Raw genomic sequence first — 20,709 nt, 5'->3', positions numbered from 1 at the left:
ACTTCCTATACTGCAAACTAAGTGAGTAAGAATAAGATATATACTGTCTATCAAATTTTCATTAATATTAATTCAATGGTATAATTATTCATACGAAACATGAATGCATGTCTTTATTTCGCTCATTAATCTTCTTCATATATTTATGATATTTCTTTTTTTATTGTTACTGATTTCTTAAAATATGTCAATTGCACATTTAATTTTTTTTGAATAAAACAACTAATTTTTGAATACATTTAATTTTTTTGACTTAAACAAGTACTTCTTGAATAGAAACAAATATAGTTTTAAATGAAAAAATGAATAGAAGGGAATAAAAAAGAAGGACACGTTGAATCTTTACTTATAATTTTGTTAAAAAGTTATTTTTATTTGTAAAACAACGTTTAATTTCCCTATTATATAATACAAACTTTATATATATATATATATATATATATATATATATATATATATATGATATAAAGTTTTAGAAAGGTCGCTTTGTTTTAAGCTCATAGAAACTGCTTTAAATTCTGATCTTTTTTATTAACACTAATTTATTTTCATTCTTGCATATTTAATAGAATAATGCTGATTTAATAATTAGATCATTTTAAAGACGAAACACTCTTGTACAAACTTGGACAATTCACGAGTTCAGAATAATAAAAATGCAAATAGTATTTTTTATATATATAAATAACTACTTAATAATTTTTAACCTAATAATTTCATAATTTAATATTAACAATATAATAATAAATTGAAATAAATACTAATAAAAAGAGTAATATATGAATTTCTTAATTAAATGCTTACCCCAACCAATGAAATAATAAAGTTTGAATGGTGCATCCTTTTGAAAAATGTTCGTAGTGATTCGGCTGTGGAGCAGCATGCCTTCAACGAACATCCAATTGATGCTGGACAAAGCTGCGTACATCTTAATAGAAACGACAGTTTTGCACAGCCAGCTCTGTAACAAAATGAAGAGAATAACAACTTATTAATGTATGAATATCATTGAAAAGGAAAGAAACTATATTTGCTAATAAAACCTGCAGCGAAATATTTCTATTAGATATCTACGAATTTCTCCAGTTAAAATAAATCGTATTAGAAAAAATAAGATCAACATGTTTTCTTCAGTAGTTTCTGAATTTTTTTCTAGGAGCTTTGTTTGAAGCCAAATTTCTTTCAGAATCTTCCAACAAGAGCATTAATTTTATACAAATTAAATAAAATTAATTTTAGATTGCAAACATGTCAGTTTTAAAAGAAGACCTGTTATGAAAATTATATTTGTAATCATTACGTGGAAAAGAAATTGGGAGCTACTTGAAGACATTTTAACACCATTTCTATAATTTTGAATAATCGTTTCCTTTTTTTTTTCCATGCAAGTATTTATTTTTCTTGTATTCCATAACGTAAGTTTTCCAAAAGAAAAATGGGAGTTGTTTGAAAATGTAAAGATGTGATTAAAATGCACCGTAATTAATTAAAAATCTATGTTAAACGTAATTGTTGATCAGTTAATCATATATTAAATTGGAAATTCTTAAGATTGAAGGAGAAATTGAATTATAGGGGAATTTGGATTAAGATTTTGAATAAGCTATGTACCAATTATTATTACCTATTATTAAATTATTAGATTACCTATATACCAATTGTTATTACCCATTATTAATAATAAATCCACTATGATTTGACTAAATAAATAATATATCTATCATGGAATTTTTAAAAAGATAAAAAGTTTATTTAGGCTATTTAAGATTTAGTTTTATACATAACAGCTAATGCATAATTATAAGCCAGGCATGTAGTCATGATTTTAAACATAATGTAAGTCATTATTTACAGCACTGACATTATTCCTTGATGTGTATTTTTCTAGTGAATCATCCAATTATTAATACGATTTGCTTACCAGATCTCTGTATGAGGGTATGTCTGGCCCTCCCACGATAGGAAGAGATATAACAACAAGCATCAAGGAATGGATTATGAGTGCGACGACAAGATTTCGGTGAACACGAAGTCTTGAGCATTGCAGTGACCTAGATAAGAAAGTAATGTATGTTTTTTTAAATCTTATACCTGAAAATCAATAGTAATTTAAAACAATCTTGAATTCCTTGCAGAATTTATAACTCTTCATTTATATGAAGGAAATAAAATAATACATTCTAACTTTACAATACTTCTATAAAATCAAATAAATCTAACAAAGAGATTTGAGTTTCTTAATTTTATTTATTCCATAAGTTATTTCCTTCAATTTATTATTCATTACAAAAAAAATGTTAAAAAAAATGGAACTGTAAATGAATTTGTTTTCTGAAATTTACTTTCAGGTATTGCCAAATTTATTGAATAAACTTTAATTGAAATGCCGAAATAACTGATGTTGAAATTTTAAAACTTTACAAAATCAAGAAGTGTTTGTAAAATCTACTTCCAAATCTCATCATCACCAATATAAAAAATGTTAAATATTTAATGAAGAAGGCTTCTATAAGAAAAAAAAAATTAAGAATAAATGCACTGTTTTTTGCATGAATAACATGAACGCAGAAATTTGTTGCGTTGTTCTGTGTTTTATTTATAGAATATTTTAGAATAACGCAATGTGAAATGAAAAATAATAAAAAAGTTTTGTAATTCCCTTAGAGACAGTTTTCGGTGTGAAAGCGAATGATCTAAACAAAACACAAATTCAATTATTTCACATTATGAGTTTCAATTGTAATAAGATATAAAAGCAAAGTTATAATTATTTAAATGTTATTAATTTTTTTCACATTATGAAAAGCCAAAACTTTATTTTCTTTCACAATAAATACATTTTTAAAAATTTTAATATTAGAAGAAAGACGTTTTGTTCACAAATCGAATTTATTTAAGTTAGGAGTCAAAAATTTAACAAAATAGTGTACGATATTAAAAATTTTTTATATATATATATATATTTAATTTTCTAATATAGCACATTATTTTCTTGTTTGTTTGTTTGTTTCTTATGGCACTTGCCACTGACAAGCCCGCTGTTACGAAGACAGCGATTTAAGCCTGAGGGGGAACGTCTCTTATTTTTTATAGCAGCGCCAACTAGGGCCAAGAGTACGACTTTGCCACTCACGCATCATTCATTCGCTTGTACAACCCCTTTTTACAGGAGGGCACATTCACACATCTCACAGATAGAACAACAGAAGAACAATTATGCCCAAACCGGGACTCGAACCCGGGACGCCCAGATCACGGGGAAGACGAGCTACCCCTATGCCAGGACGCCGGCACATTATTTCTTAAATTTAATGAAATTTAATTTAATATAAAATTTTCTTATAAAGGGAAATCGATAGATTTTTAAAAAAAGCGCATAAAATGAAGCATATATAAAGTTGATCAAGATATGTAAAAAAGAAAGCAACATCTTCATGAAATATAATTAATGTTTTGAAAGAAATTCATAATTATTAAAGAAAATCAAATAAATAAATAATTCCTCTTCATAAAAACTATGGATCTATAAAAAACAATTACACATTGTAAAACAGAACCACTTTAATCTAAGTACAATTTGTATGGTTAAATGAGGGGATGTGAAGTTCATTCTACAGTGTCTGCTGTAGTTCTTTTATACAGTGTCTGCTTAAGTGGAACATGATTCGAATGCATATGAAATAAAAATACACTGACATACATCTTTAAACTTCTATTCGTCAGCTATACTCAAAATGCTAAAATCTGATATTATTCCATTATACATATGAAAATATTGCCTTTAATTTCTTTTGTGTTGAGTAATATATTCCGAAATTGCTCCTTGGATAATTATTCATATTTTATTAATTATTTTATTTCATCAAATTATCTTTAGATGTATAAAATACTCTTAAATGATATTTTTTTTATTTATAATCCACATAAACTATTCAAAGCAAATACTTTCAGCACAAATTCCCGCTAAAGTTCCATTCTTTCAATTAAATCATGTAACCGACACCAACTTCTTCCCTTACAAAAAAAAATAAAAATAAAAACGAAACTTTCTGAATATTTTTGAATTTAATCATCTTCCATAGCAAGTAGTGAATGAATGAAAAGCAAAGAATTTACTTTTATTCATTCACTGAATAAAAGTAAAGAACACGGCATGGAAATGAATAAAACTACTTACTTGAAATAAAAGAAAATAAAAATGGTGACAGCCAAGAAGAAGAGGGATATTAAAGAGCAGACCAGCAAGATGAGACTCACAGTCAAAGGTGCTTTCGGAATACCCTGAAACAAATGAGGAGAAGGGTGAATAATTTTCCCTCATATCTTGGTGTTCGATCGCTGAGGCCATTTGTCTTTATTTCAATACGTAATTAAATTCTATATTTAGAAACACTTCCTTCTGTTAGCTCCAATTTACAAGGGATGAAAATGGTTCTAAGAGACGTGATCTGGGAACAGAATTATTGAATACCATGATGATTGTGATGCAAAGGAAAAAAATGGTTTCAGCTTCTTGCTGTTAATTATCGTGAAATACTTTAAAAGAACTAAAGAGTGCATATTTTTCAACAAAAAACTTCTTTCCTAAATTAAGTTATCACTTTGGTAGAAAAATAAAATTTAAAGATAATAATGGCTGTAATATCTAAAATGCTTCCATTTTTCCGAATATTTTATTCATCTCTTAACATTATTCTGTAAGCATTACTTTGAAATTTCTTTTTACTCTTATCATATTTTTTTCTTTTTTTAACAATTATTCAATGAAACTATCAATCATTATCTGCTGTTCTGAATTTATTGGAGTGGAGTTGAAAATTTGAGATGGAACATATTAAGCATTAGAACATTTTTTCTGCCCTTCAAAACTTTCCTTTTATATTTTAAATTCTCTCGGTATTTTTGTAAATTATTCTTTCTGAATTCCTTAATGTGGTTTCAGACAAAAATGATAAGCATTTATGACTCTCATGTAGTTTATTTTAAAAGATGATTCGAAATTTTCTGATCTTAGTATAAAGAAGTTTAAAATGATATTTCACCTCACCCTTTTGCAATTTTTTATAATTTTCTTTAAGGCACACTTTGCATACTTGACGGCTCTTTGGGAATTATATGCAAAATGAATAAAAATGGAATGGCCTTATTTAAAAGCCTTAGCATGAAGTATTTCGAGTAATAATATATTCAAAGATTAAATGTAATCTTTATAAATGTTCAAAGTTATCTTCTTTTCTAACACGGCATACATCAAATATCCTTTTAATTTCTTGCTAACTCATCATTAGTGTATTTAAGTAGATTCTGATGATAACAGCACCGGCTTTCAAATCAGTGACAGTTATTGAATCTGATACATATAAGATCCACTAAAAATTTGAGACTTTCAACAAAATTACAGTATTCTAGCTCTGTTAGCTAAATGCACAGAGTATCAATATGGCAACGTGTTATTGAGGTAATTTCTGAAAGAAAATTGCCGTGGTGCACTAGCATGTCAAATAAATTCAGGCGGTTCACTTTAAAGTTATGTCAGAATTTATAATTAATGTTCACCGAGATACATGAATACCTTCCTAAAATCCTTGCCAAACGTCAGACACTGACTTTAAAGTATTTATATTGTTATTGTCAGAATATACAAAAACAAGTCAAAGAAGTTTTGACGAAAACTTTATTACATATTTCATGTACGCCTTGTTTATCCCTTCAGCACATGAATTCACTTTTGAAAATTTAGCACACGTGCTGAATCATTTTGTCGACATTTGTCTGAATAAATTCGGGTGGTTCACTATGTAGATTTGCCAGAAATTATAATTAACATACATCCAGATACATGAACACTATCATAAAATACAAGCACAAAAAAAAACAAAAAAAAACGATCAATTAAAACTTAGCGTTATTTTAATACAAAATGTTTTATTCCAACAAAAGTTCCAGTTTGTAATTTTAAATTCTTTATATGCTTAGCGCAGTATAGTCAAAAAATAAAACCCAAAATCATATATCTATTCCAGCGATTCTCAACCTGGGGGGCGCGCCCACCTATGGGGGCACAAGCACACACGCGAGAATATCCAAGAGAAAATATTATTTAAAACAGTTGATTAAAACAGTTGACTGAAAGGAAAGCACCCATACACATAGAAATAAAAATACATTTCGACATATTTAACAACTTATCAACTTACTAAATCAAAACTTACTTAATCAAAACATACTAAATTAAAACAAATTTAATAATTATTAGTGACTTCCTGGGGCCTGTCTTGCAGAGCAAAGGTTTTCGAAGGAAGGCTTAATATTACAAATAGCCACTCTCAGTTTTGCCGAGATCTATATTTTGTCTTCAAAGAAACAACAGTAGAAAATCCAGTTTCACATAGGTATGATGTTGAAAATAGTAATAGAATGCGAAATGTCCTTGTTTTTAGTGCAATTAAAATCATCCTCTACTCCTGCCCTAAGTCCAAATAGTAATTTATTACTAAATTGTCTTCTAGTTTCGCCACTTGTCGTGAAGTCTATGAATTTTTCTTCCTCATCAATTGAGAGTCCTTCAGGAGTCTTATGAAATGGATCCCTAACTCACTCGTAACTCGCTATCAGTTTGTCGTCAGCAAGAAAATACTTTTTAAAATTCTTTGCCAGCATGGCTAAATGATTTTCAGGGATTACAAAAACAATTTGTACATGTTCTTCTTCAGCCTTATAAGTTTTAGTACAATCATCCACATTTGCAAACATTGTTAGATTTCTTTGCTTTAAATTTCTGCTCCGCAATTCCAATTTTCCAAAAAAAGCATTAACTTTATCACTCGTATCCAACAAATGTGTATTTGCTCCTTGGAGTTGAAGATTCAAGTTATTTAATTTCTCGAACATATCGACCAAGTAGCTCAGTTTCATCATAAATAAACCATCGCGAAAATTCTCGGCCTCAGGTCTGTTTTCTTCTTCTAGGAAAACGGCGATTTCTTCTCTTAATTCATAAACACGTTGTAAAAATTTCCCACGTGATAACCATCTTGCCTCGCAATAAAATAGTAAAGCTGAATATACTGAACCCATGTCTTTACAAAGTGTGGAAACGATTCTCAATTTGAGGGGGTCTCATTTTTATATAATTTACTACGGTTACAAGCGTAGTTAACACAATATTCAGACCAGTACTCGTTTCTTTCAAAGCCAAAGCTTCTCTGTGGATCATGCAATGTGTCCAGACGCACTGAGGCGATTTTTGTTTTACAAGTGCTTGTATACCTTGGAATCTTCCGGACATTGAACGAGCACCATCGGTGCATATTCCGACACAATTTTTCCAATCCATGTTTGCCTAGTTCATAAAATTATTTAAAATAGTAAATAATGCGAGGGAGGGTTTTGAGTTCTATCGGTTTGCAGAAAAGTCGTTCTTCTACTACTGACATATTAACACAAAATCGAACATAGGCAATGAAATGAGCATCTTTATTACTATCTTTTGCTTCATCAAGCTGTACTGAAAACAATTTGTCACGCAACTTCGAGAAAAGCTGACACTGTACATCTTCAGCTATTTCACCAATTTGATGAGCAACAGTATCATTTGAAACAGGTATGGACTGCAATTGTTTTGAAAAATTATCTCCAAACATAGTTTCTACAATCTCAATTGCTGCTGGCAAAATAAGCTCTTCACCAATGGTGTGAGGTTTATTACATCTGGCTATTTTATATGAACTTTGTAAGATACAATAAAGCTTTTTTATTCAAAAACAAAGTTTCGTTAAAAAATGATTTTAATTTTAATTCCAAGAATTCTCTGGGTTCTTTTACGTACTCACTATGAAGCGTTTCCAAATGTTGTTTAAGTTTATTGGGTTTCATGCTGCCTGCGGTCAACATTTTTGAGCAAATAATACACAGGGGCCTTTCTTCTTCATTTACTTCAGCACTGGTGAACCCAAAATTTAAGCATTCTTGAGAATATTTTCTTGATTTTATTTTCGGAACCACGCTCGTCATGTACTTGTTCATGCTTGACTGTCGTCTAATGCTCGTTTACTTCCGCTTAAAAATTCATCCATGAGTTTGCATAAATCTGCTGCCGTAAATATTTAATGTGGTGAATTGCAATTAACACGGAAACATATATAAAATACACATTCACGATATATTCGATAGCGATAGAAGGATCGACTCGAATGAGACTGGCTGAAATTGAAACTTAAGTTATCAAACATCTCCCTTCTTCCTATGAGAAAATATCTGCGCATGCTCGAGACGGCAACGGTCGTGTGAATTCTCTTCCACAAACATTACTAATTTTTTTCTCTTTTGTTTAGTCATGCTTCTGTTTTATTTCTTTTATTATTCGAAAAAATGTATTCCCAGTTTCTAAATTTAGCTCACCCCTTCTAGGTTAACATTCATTGACGAATTTTCTACTTTTATATTCTTTTAACGTTATCTCCCTGTTTGGTTTTCATTTCAAATATAATAATTAAAATTTCCCCCTTTCATTCGCTTCATCAGTTCACTCCCCGCTTTACAATGGGGTTTTTCGCCAATGTTGGCTCGCTTTTACTCTTTATTTGGCAGTTAGTTAAAAATAATTTAAAAACAGAATACTCAATATACATTATTGTTGTATACTTTTTATTGTAAGCTCGGGGGTGGGCGAGATGAAAATTATGATTGAAAACTGGCCACGAATACTGAAAGGTTGAGAAACGCTGATCTAATCCATTTGACAAACGACAGTAACTGGTTTAAAAAGCCTTATCACATTGTTGCTGTCAGTATCGACTAAAATATGCCAAAGAAGTTTAACAAAATCTTCATTCCATACTTTTTATACGCCTTGCTTATCCCTTCTTGCATATGAATCCATATTTAGAGAATTAGCACACGCGGGTATTTGTTTTGACCCCAAAATATCTAGGCACATAGTAGTTATTTTGCTGGCTATTTCTACTGCGAATGATCAAGATATAAGAATAAATTTTGCGAAAATATATTCCACTTAAAAAGCAAATGTAATTTTTAATATGAGAAACGAAAATTTACAGCTATCATCTCCATTTCTCAATGCTTATTTCTGTGTTTACTTCTTTATTCCGCATTTCGTTATCATTTTTAAATAGGTACCTTTATCTGTATGCAAGTGCAGAAATTATAAGAAAATCGATATTTTGGAAATAATTATTATTTGAATTCTTTTGGAAAAAGTAGCTTAAATATTCAATTTCGAAAATTTATAACTTATATCTGTAATTTTTATATACGCTCTCAAAAGCACGTATCATTCCTGATCTAGAATAAAAAGAATTTTTATCATAAATGTCAGGGGAGATTTTGTATATCATCAGATAATGAATTTTATATGAGGATTTATGATATTTTTCATAAGATGAAAGGAACTTGACATTCAGAATTCTTCAGAATGACTACATTTTGTGTTATGATAAATTTCCAAATATTCCTCAATGTCAGAGAAATCTGAGCAATCACTTTTTCAGAATCGGTTGAAATATTTGCAATATCTCTGACTCTCCACTAGTCACGTTCCTACGTTGTCATAGTCATTATAATAAATGAAAATAAAACGCTGAGGCACGCACGCATTAATCTGACTCCAATTCTTCTATTAAAATGAGATATCCCGTTTCACTAATTTGTCTGCTCATATTTTTCTTCGAGTTCCCCGTGATAATATAGAAATTTAAAAAAAAATATATAGAAAAATAGTATAAAAAGTAGTTATTTAAATATTGTTATTTATAAATTCTTAGAATTTCTAGATATAAGAGAAAGGATGGGATATAAAAAAACACCGTACATGTACTGATGATTTAAAAAGTGTGGCATATTAAACCTCTTTTAAGCTAACATTCTAATTTAAATATACTCTCTTATGAAGTATAATTTTCAAATAAATATAGCTAACAACTAATGCATTTTCAAACGAGAATCCCATTCTTCGTCAATCGTTCTGCATTTCGGTGAAGTACATTTTTTTCGATCAAACATTCCTTTATGGGAAAGAAAATGTTAAATTGTATAAAAATTTTCTCGATTAAAAAAATTTTATAGAATAGCTGTGCCAGATTTTTTTTTCTGTTATAAGGTTCAATAAAGTGTAATATCAAAAACAGATTAGGATTTCTCATACTTTAAGAGCTATTAATCTTGCAAGTAACCTTACCCTTCTATCCTGAAGTATCGCTATACATATAAATCATGTTCATACTTATACAATAGACATGGGTTTCAAAAATGTCGAGTCTATTTCAAAACTTAATCTTACTTTTAAACACTAACATCATGATTCTTCTAAAGTCAAATCAACTTCCTTATGACATTTGAATCCTATTATATTCTTAATTAAATTTTTAATTACTTTCTGTTAATTTTTGATATCTGTTATTTCAATATTGCATAAATGTTATTCCTATTAAAAAGTAAAATATTTTAAAAGCCTCATGAATTTCTTAGATTATCAGAATATGCCTTTCTGATAAGTGCATAATTGAATTATTGTAAAATATTTTTTAAAAATTATAATTGATTTTGCTAACAATGTTCAAGCAGCCGACCTTTTAACTATTTTGATAATGCTGAAGTTATCAACCATAAGTTTGCATGTTTGAAATTTTTTCAATTACTATAGCATCATTTTCTTAAAGCATCAGAAATTAATCGATATTTTTTTCTGAAAAATACTATTTTACTGCAACTATACAGTGACTCATTTCTTTTAAATTTATATATTTATGTCATAAGCATATTTAAATAATTCATGTAAATCTTCAAGCAAAATCATAAAATTTCCTTTTTTTAAAAAAAAAAATATATTTATCCAATGTTCAGTATGAAGTTCTTTCATATAATTTTCTCTTTATATGAATTTTTTTCTTATAAACAACAAAAAATCGTCATTTCAACAAGAGTTCTAGAAAGCTATTATTTCCAAAAAAATTAAAATCGCAAGTTAATTTCAATTACAATGTAACAAAAATAATATTCTGTTTTATGCTCGATTAAGTAACTCAACATAAATTAAATAAACACAAAATAAAGAAGCATTGCTTTTTTCCAGCCGATAAATTTTTTAAAGAGAATGAAATGAATTATGTTGTTATTAGAATCGCTTTATAAAAATATGAAAAAGAGCTAATAAAGCTCCATATTCTTGGAACACAATTTAATTCTCATAGCACCAAGGCATTTTCGGATGAAAAGAAATTAATTAAAATTTTTTAGTTTAATACTATTTTGCTAAATTAAATGCCTTTTTGTTTACAATTCCTCCAGGATTATTTAATAATTAATTCATCTCGTTTTTAAATTCGAATAAAATACTTACTGGTGTCGTGAAGTTTACACATGCATCGTAATTCGTCCAATTTCCCCAAAGCCAAACACCGTCCTCGTTGCAAACTCTATAGGCCTTGGCTTCTGTAAAGAAAAAAAGCATTTTGTTTATGTTGCTAACAATGCAAAAAACCGGAAACAATGTTTATTATATATACTATTATCAAATGGCATATATAAAAGATGACCATTGAAATCTGGTGTCTCCGTTTGAGTTTCAAAACTGCAGCCCACTGAATGCCTTTGTTCTTTAAAATGTAGTTCTTTTAAAATCCAAAATGGCCGAAAGTAAAGACGATAGAAGATAAACATTTCCTTTCCCCTTCATACAATCAAAACGTCATGTAGGTTTTTGTGTCACCACGTTTCTAACATCCAAACTATTGTTGACATTTCAGAAAATTGATTGCAAAATTCTGGCCCTTAATATTTTTAGACGTTTTTTAAAAATGTTTTTCTTGATACTGTTTTTGAAAATTCAATTCTTCCTCGGTTTATTCTCACAAAATTTTCAAAACAACCTATTAATTCTTTCATTTACTATGCACAATGACATGATTATTTTGCAACTTTTTCCAAAGTAAAATTAGTGAGTTAAATGTGACTACGAGCGTATACTAAAATCAGAAACGAAATGTTTCATTTCAAAGTAGGCATGAAGTAAGTAAAGAAAAAAGCAATTAGTATAATTTCAATTTTCATTTAATTCGTATTTTTTAATCTTATAAAACAAAAATATCAAATTTTTTAAACCATTATATTTTATATATTAATAGTCTAGCAGCCAAGGAAATCAATTTTCTGAGCTAACATGCTTGCCGAAAAGGAAATTATTCCATCAATCAAATAATATTAATTAATGACATGATTTTAAATCATATAATTCCATTTCCAAACTCCAACAACTATTTTAGATCATAAGGATAAATCTACGCTATATTCTGTCATTTCATAATTAAAAAAAAAAAGGATATGGGGTCAACGTATAAATTCAACGTAAAATTTCAAACGTATAAATTCATAAACAATATTTTAATTGCTTTTGACGCGTTTGACGTTATAATTTTTGTTATATATTAATAGGGTTTGGAAAAAATTGATTCGAAAATACTATTACATTTTTAATAATCAATCATAAATTAAAGGCTAAAAGTTAAAAATGAAATAAAATGCAACATTTTAATGCAATAACAAAAGAGTATTTTGAGAAATTGTCTATATTGAATGTCTGTAAAGAATGTCGTAATAATTAAAATATTTGTGTTGAAGTTAAAGCTTAAAAAGAAATAAATTAGAGTTTCATCAGAACATTTCTTCTATTTCTTTTCTTTGATGTTGATAGAATATGACCCTTAAATGTGCTTCTAAGTTACAGACTACTCATAAATTGCAATTACTGTGACAGAGTGTTGTATACTGGTTAGTCCTAATGTATCTTACCTTTCCAACTTTTCTTTATTTTATGAATGAAAAGGTAAAAGTATACAATATTTAGTGACAAGCATTTCGTAAGCATTAAACTTTTATGGAATCTTGTGAGACAGAAAAAAGTTTTTAGCCTCTGGGGATTGAAACAGTCTCACCAAATTTCTTTGGTAGAAACTGTAATTTTTGTGAGATTTTATTTTCTCTCCCTCAGAGTAAAAGTTGAAAAGAAACTGATGTTTTCTGATTAGCTTTTTGAATGTAAACATGATTTTCTCTTAAGGTAAAATATCATGTTTAATATAAGTGTAAATAAAAATTTAGTCCCTGATGAAGTAACCTATAATTGAAGAGCAAGAAACGAGTTTACAAGACAAAAAAATTTGTGGTTGTTCCCAGAATATTATCTATGTGAATGACATTAAATTATTTTCTCAAAAATTAGATATTAACTATTCATGTAGTAATTGTTTTGAAATATTTATTTTTTTAAAAATTGAAACAATTTATAAAGAAAAGCAGTTATCTGCATTTTCTACTTGTAAACCTTTTTGGCATTAAATTAAATATTTACTCGTTAAAATCAAAAATAATGAAACAAATAAAAAAGTTCAAAAGTAGTTGAGAAAAGAATTTAAATGAAGGCACAAAAGAATTTATATATAACAAATTTTTAAGGTATATCAAATATAATTTAAAATTATTTCTTAAGATTTAAAAAAATATATAATGCAAAGGAATCTGTAAATTATCACTTTAAATAAAGTTATTTTATTCCTTCAAGTTTTTTTCATCATTCCGTTATGTATTTATTTATTTACTTATTTTTTGTAAGTTTAAGACTGTTCTTGACAAAAAAAAAAAAAAAAAAAAAAATTGAAGCTGAGCAATGCAATGAAACAACTTTTTTTTTCCCTTTCTGTAAGCAATTATTACCACGCCTTGCCTCTTTCTTCAATATGGGAATAAAAATTTAATGAAACGTTGGGATCAGCGCCCCAAACACTAATGGTAGGCATGTATTGTATGAATTTCTAATATTGTTTCTACAGTTTAACATGTCTACTAGTAAGAAAGATTATTTTGTAGATAGTTCTGACGGATGCTGAATGAAAGGAGATTCAGTGATCTCAGAACTTGGCAACCATTTGGCGACTTTGGCGTCCAATACGAAAGTTCCTGAAACTGCTGGAATTTCGAGGATATATCGTTTAGGAGTCAAGATACCACATGTCATCCTTCTAGAACATTCGAGGCTCTGTTGCAAAGGCTATAAAAACTCGAATGACGAAGAGATGCAGTCAATATTAAGTGAGTTTGTAAGAGCAACAGAAAAGTCGAAAAACGTGACATGTTACGCAAAATCTCTCTTGCTAATTCTGCCTGAGCGCACTGTGCTAGTGCGGTAGCTTACAATCGGTTTGCTCCTTATATGCTGCGCTATTGTTGTTCTTATGTACGTTTTGGCTGTGTTTTATTACATGTGTATTCATGTTTTCTTATAAGGTAAAGCGTTGCTATTTGTTATCGCGCCTGTTGAATTTTTTACCGCACATGTGACCGGTTGGTTTTTGGATATTTTCATAACACGTAAAATAACAATAAATTGTTTTGTTCCATTGAAATTCATGTACCTGCTGTCGGCCAAAGCAAATTTCTCTCAGGATATATTTATTTCTATAAATAATATATTTTATTAATTACCTATAGGGAGTACCACGTTCTTGACATCAGGGATGGCTGCATATTGCAACACTTGTTGACAAGACCTCCACGCTGTCTGCCCGGCAGGAATTGACGGCCAACACAGAACAGAATCCCAGACGGCTTCACAGTATGCTTGACCTAAAATAAAGAAAAAAGACAAAAATTAAGTTAACACCTGTGTGGAATTATCTACATAAGAAAAATGTTCTAGTATTCGAGCTACATTTGAAAAGAAAGATCTGTAATAAAAAGTATAATTTTTACATTCTTCTGATTTTTACTTGATAATCAGCAAACAATAAATTATTACGATCGCTAATATGTAGTTGTTATTTATTCGATAAATACTCTGTAATTTATACAATATCATGAATGAAATAATAAATTTGAATATTTTTACAATGTTTTGATTTTTTAATAAGCAAAAGCTCCCTTTTTTTCATTATGTAAAACGTAATAAAAAAATTAAATATCTCAATTTTTAAGAAATATGTGCAAATCTAAGATATATTTATAATATATACTTGCAGCTTTCAAATTTTCCTCAACATGACTATTCCTTTGCATTATTGACAACATTTTTACTTGATTTTCTTATACTATACTCACAAATGCAAATTAATAAAAAAAATTTAAATAATCTAATTCCTAACAAAGAATAATTTTTTTTCTGTAATATTAAAGATCATGCTTGCATGTTTTAAGTCAATGAGTTTAAATAAAATATTAATAATTTTGAATTTTAATTTAAATCCTACAATATGTTTTAGTTTTAACAGACAAAAATATGAACATCACAAAATTTAATATAAATGTTTTCTCTACACATTTTATACTATAACAAATGATTTCTAGGAATATAACAACCATTAATTAGATTAGCCATTGATTTAATTAATTTTTTGAAATTTTTGAAAATACCGCAAACTGTTATTAAGCATTAAAGCAATTCTACAAGTTTTATTTTTTTGAATTCCTGAATATAAAGTGATTTGATAAAAATTAATAATTTCTTGAATTTTTACATTTGCAAATATTTACCAGTCTATGTTTAAATTATTTTGTCTTAGACTAACCAGACCTGTTCTTTTTCATTTGAAGAAATTCCAGGTAATTATTGAAATACAAGTCTTCATAATTTGTTAAATTCTTAAATTAGCAATCTTTAAATATGTCAAACACCTACCGAATATATTGTGGGTTAAATTCTTACAAAAACACGCATGGAAGTATTTACTGCCGTATGATGGTCTAAAATTTCTAATATATCATGCGAAAGCGCATTATTTTAAATTGATAAGAAAATATTTTTTGTATCATGCTTAAAAAAATTAATAATAATTTTTTTGAAAATTAATATATATATATATATATATATATATATATATATATATATATATATATATATATATATATATATATATATATATCTTAGAATGTGGTTTTAATAAAATTTTTAAATTCAATAGTCAGCTTTGAAAAATATTTAATATCTGATTTCCAACAAGTGTCATACGTATATATTGATTTCTGCATGTGCATATAATTACAGTTCCTTTTTCTGTTTTATAAAATTTTATTATTATTTTATGTAGGAAAGAAATAATCATTCTTAATTATATTTATAAAATACAATTTATTTTTCTTCCTTTGTTAAGTTAATTTATTACAAATAATGATTAACAATAAATATTCTTTCTTCTTAGGTTTCTGATTTATTTTACTTAAAATCACTGTTATGCACTTTTAATTAAATCTCTTAACTCACTGGAGAAAAAGGCTTATTTTATGTTATATAAATTTTTTTAATTAAATACAAATACAGAAAAACACTAATAATTATATAGTAATTTTTATTACGTAGAGAATATTCTTCTTTTATTACGGTGACGTCATGTGAGAATTTTCGTGCATCAAGAAAACTCAAATCGAGACACTTCTCATCGAGGTCATTTCAATTTTTGCTATTTTTATCCTTACAAGGGATAATCCTCTTTTGGTAAAGCCTGGGAAAAGAAAATCTAATTCTATCTTTGGTGAAGAAGAAAGAACTCCAACGAGGATTACAACCCAGTAGTGATTGCTTTTTCCCCTTTTCTAAAGTCTTTTTATGTTAGCGATCCAATTTTGAAGTCTTAAATTAAATTTTGAATAATTTAAACAGTAATAGAACAAAAGAATTGGAACTCATTTTTTTTTTCTATTTATCAAATACACTCACCCAGAGCAGCAATGCTGCGTTTCAACCTAGAAATATAGTAAAGCACATAAATTACTCAGTTTCTTTATAGCTTATCTATAGCATCTATACGAAATTTTGTTGATCAGGAACTGATTGTTTCAAAATATAGCACTGATGCATACATATTCCTTACATATAAGCTTTCGAATGCTGTTTTATTTAAATTGTATAATAGGATAGTGTAATAAAATTTGGTTTCGTTTACACAAAGAAGATTGCAGGCAAGTGAGCTACAAATTCTAGTTCAGTTAAAATGGAAATTCCCCCAAACTGAATTCCTGTCCCCTTCAAAAATATTTATCTTCCTATTTCTTGAAAAAGTCAATTTAAGAAAACAGACTGAAAATGCAGATTTATGACCAAAAAGAAAAAGGAATTTACTTTTGCTTTAAATTTATATATATATATATGTAAAGTTATTTTGGTTGAAGCAGCAGGTTTAACAAACAGTGAAGATAGTTTGTATTTTTAATTTCATTTTAATATCCATTTCGTGAAAGCAATTTATTTACAAGCAGACGCAATGCGACACAAAAGCAGAAGTAAGAAAGAAGTCCAAATTGGACGAACAAATGATCCCTAGTCTTATATAAGATGGGATTTCCGGCCACGCGCCAATACACGTGGTGATCTTTGATACCTTGGCGAGGTCACCGAAGGGATCACTTTCATTTGATACGTAGTACTGATGGCACATTATTTTTACAAAGGGATTAATTAAACCGAAAGTGGAATTAGATCACGAAATAAGAGAATATTTTTAAAATGAAGTTACTGTGGGCTAAATTAAGATAAAATCTTGGAAATTAATTAAATTGAAATTAGAATTAAAATATCATTACATATATATATATAATGTTGTATCTTAGATAAATTTTTGCGAAGAAGACTAATTCATAATTGTTTAAGAAAAAAAAAAGGTACATTAATCAGCTTGTTTTATCAATATAAATATCTATGAAAATTTTCTATCCTAGTTTTAGTAATTCAATAATTTATTAAAAGGCTCATAAATTTAAACATAATTAGAATTAATGTTATAAAATTATTGATATGAATTAGAATACTTCATCTTTAAAAAACTTTAAATATTTCGCCATATTTGCTTGATGGCAGATTCTAAATTTCTAAGGCCTAATTTTCACAATTATCCTCTATGAATTAGAAGTTAGTACAAATTCATCGGCAGTGTTCCAAAACCCTTGGTTTGAGATAGAGCATAAATCTGGAGGTATGTTTTTGGTCGGGTGCTAAACCAAGACTATAAAATCGCGAGATATACATAAACATGACTTCAAGTAACTTAAAATAGGGGTGTTCAAACAAATACATAAGGAAGCACCATACAACTACACAAGGAAATGCCAAAAAAAGGAAACAAAAAGGAAACATCAAAATGTTTGGAGACTATAATATGACATGAAACTTATTTACTGAATTTCTTGAATCTATTATTACTTATTTCTTAGCGCAGCAATTTTGCATTTTATGTTTTGGAAATCTCATACTCGAAGAGTGTTAAGCACCTTTTGAAATTAGAATTAGATCACCACTATTAATCAATCGTCCGTTTTCTCCCTTCCTTTTCATTAAAAAAAAATGCCACTCGAAATACTTTGCATGACTCAATGCAGAACTACTATAAAGTTACTGTATCATGCTCCCTATTTCAACTTTACTTTGGTATATCTCATATAAAATATTATAATTAATAACTTCAATTTGGAGTAATTTATAATGCTATCCTCAATCTTATGGAGATATGTAAGACGATACGAATTTATAAAAACAAAAATGACTGAATTGACACAAAAAGGACTGAAGAAACACTGGAAGGAAATAATTAAGATTTAGAATTAGGTGGGTTTAATAGTTGAAATCACTCACTACAAGTAAAACGTCGAAATACTATTCATTCAATTTTTATTTGTCATTTACGCTACCAGAAAATGTTTACTGAATTAATAGGATGTTCTATAATATATTTTACTTGAATCTCGAAAGCCTCAAACTATCATTGCTAATTATACTACTTAACACTACATGATATGTAAAACATTAAATATTTCTTAACGCGAAATTTTTTTATTTGTTTAACAGAAATATTTGTACCATTCCGACAATGTGCACGTTCTGTTTAATGATGGATATGAATTTAACCCCACATAAAATTTGTGAAATAAATATATCATTGAATAAATTATGCTCAAAAAAGTATTTTACGATTGTTGCATGTTGTCTAAAGTATTCTAATTTACAAATTCAACAGATTTCAAAAGTTACATGAAACTTTTGTCGCATGAGTGAAATAAAATTTGAATTGAGAAGGATGTATTTCTATATTCTTTTTTTTTTCCTTTTCTACTTTGATATTTGATATAAAAAGTTTCATATAAACAGAACAGGAAGAAATAGAAAGGTATGTAAAATCGTGGATTTTGGTTTGAAATGAGATTGATTTAATGGATGTATAAATTTTAATAAAGATATTAAAAAAATTGATTAAAAAATGTAAAATGCTTATTTTAATAGTGTATTTAGGAGAATAAATGTTTTATTCCAAATACTATCAACAATACAGTTTTTAATTTATACTTTATAATTAGATATAAGAATATTATTTTTATTAAATTTCAATATCTAGTAGCATTATTATTGAGAATCATGGTAAATAATTCAATTTACTGATGATTAATTTTCTTTGATATTAATATCCGTTGAAATAGTATATTATCATCAGGAATAAACAAGTTTATAAACTTTCACACCTCTTGCGAATCAAGAGATGAGTAAATTATAGATTCAAATTTTTGTCTTCCTAATATGAAACCAGACAAGTTCATAATATGCAAAAGGAGTACATTTTAAGAAACTTTCTTCAGTTCCGAATTAAAGCAACCAATCCTGAAAGTTTTTGACTATCAACTCATTAAAGAAATCAAATATTCAGACGCCGCTTATAATCACTCAAATAAAAGTGAATTCGTGAAATAATCTTCTTAAACTAAACTCGGTAGTGGATTTTCAAACTCGTTTACGCTCTAACTTTCAAATCAAGCCATTAATTACTCTCTCAAAAGTTCAAGTGTCTTACAAAGAATTCAAAAATAAAAAGACTTGAAGTCCCTAATAATTTGATGAGAGAATTAAAAAAATTCAATTAAAAGAGACTTAAAATACTACTTGATTCTTTTGTTGTTATTTATCCAACTGAAATTTAAATTTTTGATATGTGTCCTTTAAGATAATCGCATTAATTAGCACTAAATGAGGAAGAGATTTTCATGCTTAGATAAAATTATAAGTCCATTAATGCAGAAATATGGAAGAGGCTTTCATTCAATTTTTTTTTTCATTTTGTGCCCATGTGGCGTTTCTTTTTTATGACACACATTTGGAAAAAAAAAATATCTTACTTATCCTCCTGCATCTTTTCTTCTATTCAAAAATACCAGTAAAAACTGCGACTGCGTAAGCCTGAGAGTTAAATATTAAACATATAAATATTAAACATAGTTTAGTTATATTAATGTCCCATTTTAAAGCAACGCCAGGGCAATTTTGGAACAGTGCTCGTAATTTTAATGACGAGGGCGATGCCTAAGCTGACACCCCTCTCCAAGTTTTCACACCACACCAGCTGGAGGACGTTGGGTTCCGACAGATTTAACGTGCACCAGATCCGCTTAAAAGATCATTCTTCAGCGGAATCGGGTCTCAAACCTGAAACCCTCTGGTCCCGAAGCCGAGACCATACCCCGTCCCAAAATAGCCCTAGTGTTGCTTCAAACGGGACGTTAATATAACTAAACCAAACCAACCGAGATCATACCAACAGGTCATCATGGCCCCTTCGATATTACACATAGAATAAGACAGAAAAAAATAAAGTTTAATTATTTAACAATTATTACTATATACAGGGTGTCCCAAAAAATGTATACACACTTTAAATAATTGTAAATTTGGGG

General features: G+C 28.2%; 1 protein-coding gene across 1 annotated transcript in view; it reads right to left on the bottom strand.

Annotated features, from left to right (window-relative positions):
- Nucleotides 1–20,709, bottom strand: part of LOC129966150 (corticotropin-releasing factor receptor 2-like) — a 236,546-nt gene that overhangs the window by 33,080 nt on the left and 182,757 nt on the right. Inside the window, exons 2-6 of the mRNA XM_056080542.1 lie at nucleotides 14,494–14,634; nucleotides 11,357–11,448; nucleotides 4,178–4,281; nucleotides 1,922–2,051; nucleotides 805–961 (exon numbers count right to left, since the gene is read on the bottom strand). Of these exons, the coding sequence (XP_055936517.1) occupies nucleotides 805–961; nucleotides 1,922–2,051; nucleotides 4,178–4,281; nucleotides 11,357–11,448; nucleotides 14,494–14,634 (624 nt within the window). The remainder of the gene's footprint in view (nucleotides 1–804; nucleotides 962–1,921; nucleotides 2,052–4,177; nucleotides 4,282–11,356; nucleotides 11,449–14,493; nucleotides 14,635–20,709) is intronic.

Source organism: Argiope bruennichi, chromosome 4, assembly GCF_947563725.1.
Source record: "Argiope bruennichi chromosome 4, qqArgBrue1.1, whole genome shotgun sequence".
Lineage (NCBI taxonomy): Eukaryota > Metazoa > Arthropoda > Arachnida > Araneae > Araneidae > Argiope > Argiope bruennichi.
The sequence above is the reverse complement of the archived record's forward strand: the minus strand, read 5'-3'. Positions and strand labels throughout refer to the sequence as shown.